This window comes from Nyctereutes procyonoides, unplaced genomic scaffold (genome assembly GCF_905146905.1).
Source record: "Nyctereutes procyonoides isolate TBG_1078 unplaced genomic scaffold, NYPRO_anot_genome, whole genome shotgun sequence".
In the NCBI taxonomy this organism is placed as follows: Eukaryota; Metazoa; Chordata; class Mammalia; order Carnivora; family Canidae; genus Nyctereutes; species Nyctereutes procyonoides.
Window position 1 is genome coordinate 21,933,598 of NW_026575034.1, and position 3,404 is coordinate 21,937,001.

Below are 3,404 nucleotides of genomic sequence, written 5' to 3' on the forward strand. Positions count from 1 at the left end.
AGAGGACTCTGGGAGGTTTTACCAGGACAAAATTAGGTCAAATACCTAGAAACTTTTAAGCTCAGGAACTTTTCCTTTTCCCTTTCCTCTGAAATGTCTCTGAGTGTTACAGATTATGTCACCTGTGCATATTCCTTGGTTCTTCATGGACACAACAAAGTTTTCTAAGTAAACATCGGCTAGCAAAGGAAATAATGGAGTAACTATAAATAACATCTTGTACTTTCCTTGACCCTTCCTACTGTCCCCAAACTATACCTCTTACTTCCCCTTACACACCCCAATAGAAATGCACACTCGCTCCCATCACACCTTGCCTTTGCATGGCAAGTTGGCAGACAAGCCATTGTTTGTTATATGTTACCTGCAAGGGGAAACATTCCATCTAATTTCACATGTGTTCAGCAAGTTTTGTATTCAAGTCCTTCTACACACAGGATCACATGTAATTTGCCCAACCACCATGCCAGCAATGCAGAGACTATATCATCACTTTCATTTCACAAGGGATGACAGCCTTCTTTTGGAGTTACTGACAGCAAAGTGGTCTTCTGTGATTCAGCTTCCGGTCTGAGGATTCCAGTACTCATTCTGAATGTACGCCACTTTTCTGCCATGAGCCAATTCTCCTGGAAACTGCCTCCAGATAACATTTTTATCTCTTTCCCACCAGTGCTAGATGATCAGACAGGCTTTGGACCATGGGTAATGGTTTTGAGCTCCTTCTTCCAGTACCCATATTTGATCAGTTTTTCCCGAAACTCCTTGGTTTTCACTGCATAAATAATAGGATTGAGCATTGGAGGTACAAGGAAGTAGAGGTTTCCAAGAATGGTGTGCACATGCAGTGGAATTCCCCTGCCAAAGCGGTGAGTGAGGAAAGAGAACAATGAGGGCGTGTAAGAGATAAGCATGACACAGATATGAGTGGTGCAAGTGTTGACTGCTTTGTGGTGGGCTTCCTTAGAAGACAGCCGCAGGACAGCCTTGATGATAAGCACATAAGAGGAGGCGATAGCTGAGATGTCTAGCCCGGCAACCAACAAGGCCACCACCAGGCCATATATCCGGTTGACTGTGGTGTCCACACACACCATCTTCACCACAGCCATGTGTTCACAGTAGGTGGCGGGGATGACATGATTTGCATGAAAAGGCATCTTCTGGAGGAGGACAGGCATGGGCAGAATGAAAAGGATGGCTCTTACTAAACTCACTAAGCCAATGAGCCCAATGCGACTATTAGAAAGGATGGTGGCATAGCGCAGGGGCTCACAAATGGCTACATAGCGGTCAAAGGCCATGGTCATCAGAATGGCAGACTGCATGGCCGATATGGAGTGAATGAAGAACATTTGGACCAGACAGCCCACATAGCTGATCTCACTGTGTCTAAACCAGAAGATGCATAGCACTTTGGGAATGGTGGTAGTGGACATGCCCAGGTCTGTGAGGGCCAACATGCAGAGGAGCAGGAACATGGGCTTGTGCAGGGAGCGCTCCGTGCAGATGATGAAGATGATGGTGCTGTTCCCAAGGATGGTGATGAAGTACATGGAACAGAAGGGGATAGAGATCCATCTGTGTTTGTCCTCCATCCCGGGAATGCCTTGGAGAATGAAGAAAGGAGGATGCCCCAGGGAGACATTGCACACAGTCATGGTGACACCCAGGTGTAGCAGCCTAGAAGAATCATAAAACACTTCATGAGCCTCAAACTTGAAAGAATTCAGGGTTAGAAAGTTAAACAAAAAAGTAGAATGATAAGGTATACAAATATATTCTGATATCAATGTAATATATGTTATATAATATGGTTCAGTGTTATATGCCTTATTATATAACATGCTCTAATATTACAGTAACAATAATATGGTCTTACCACATTAAATCTCCCGGTGTATTTTCATTTTGAATATTTTTATTAATGATGTATTTAAAAATTTTCACATATGAAGCATGTCATTAAGCATATGGAATTATGGTATATGTATTTTTGTATGTGTATCCCCTTTAAGAATGGAACTTCATGGATGTGAGACAAAAATGGGTAGAAATACCAAAACCATGACAGATTATTCAGTACCACTCTGAGTGAACAGAGGATGAAAATAGGTCAACAAAAGACCTTCTCAGAAACAAGACTGCTTAAATGCTTACAACAGTATTGCTCACCAAAATTGAAGCATACACATTTATAGCCCATTAGGGACTTGAAGGGAACTGTGATGACAAATATTCAATGAGGACCCAGAGGCAGCAGGTGGAAAGCTTCTGGGCACCTTTGACTGGGTTGACAGAATGGGATGATGAAGCCCACCTCACCCAGAAACACTCACTTGACTGTGAAGCAGTCACAGTGTGGGAAGCTGGACTCCGACCCTTTCCTCAAACATGTATGTGTGAGTATATACAGCTGTCTGTGGCTCTATCTACAACTATATGTCTCCTGGATAACACACTCAGTGCCCTGCATGTCCCCACTGCTTACTCTCAGACACACAAGAAGTCCTGGTATGGCCCCTTATGTCATCTAAGGAAAGGCCCCCTGGGTACCCAGAATTAGCTCTTTGGCATTTCCTTTTTCCCCAAACACACACACCAATCACCGCTGCTATTATGTGTAAACTTGACCCTGGTGGTTTCCCTGAGTTGCCAGGAAATGAAGATGGTTGACCCTAGGGGTTTGGGGCATATGCTAGTCTTTGCTAGTCTGGTAGGAGACTAGGGGGGAAGGTGAGCTTAAAACTGAATCTGAAACTAGGTTAGAACCTGGGAGCTTGTATCCCCAAGGACCTGTTTTCCATGTTTGTGTAGATGTAGAGGCCCAGCAGGGCCTTACTCCTTGACTTGGGTCATCACATCTTGAAGGCCTCAGTGGTATAGCTCCTGTTGTTGGACACACTGATAAAAGGCTTTAGTAGCTCTGTTTCCATCTATCCTTAGCATCACCCAGGGTTTTTATTCTAACTTGTTTTCCAGGCCAATGGCTTAACCCTAGACATTCCCTGGCCCAGAATCTTTCCTGTAATATCACCTCTCATGTCCCAACATGCCATCGACTTCTGGGTCCAGATGTAGCCTTATTTCTTTCTTATTATGTCAGATAACAAAATTTTTCAAAAATTCCGATGTGCATTGCAGAATGCACAACATTGTCAAAATCCAACATTATCAAAATCATGCAAAGATACCTCAAGAGTTGGACGCAGAGGGCCACCTTCTAAATCATGATGTAATGCAAGTCTGCCTAACAGCAGACCCTATAGGGAGACTTTTCTCTGAGTCAGGTGTCAGCAGGAGGGAGGCAGTGGTAAGGGAAGGAGTAGCAGAATAAAGTGTGTAGCACAATCAATATATCAACAGAAGGAATCACCAGCAAAAATAGACCACCATCAAGGCAC

The 3,404-nt window shown here is 43.8% G+C and overlaps 1 protein-coding gene across 1 annotated transcript; it reads right to left on the reverse strand.

Annotated features, from left to right (window-relative positions):
• Positions 1-683: 683 nt before the first annotated feature.
• Positions 684-1,661, reverse strand: LOC129504856 (olfactory receptor 52P1-like). Its single transcript, XM_055317735.1, has one exon. The coding sequence runs from the start codon at positions 1,659-1,661 to the stop codon at positions 684-686; it is 978 nt and encodes a 325-aa protein (XP_055173710.1).
• Between the last annotated feature and the right edge of the window lie 1,743 nt (positions 1,662-3,404).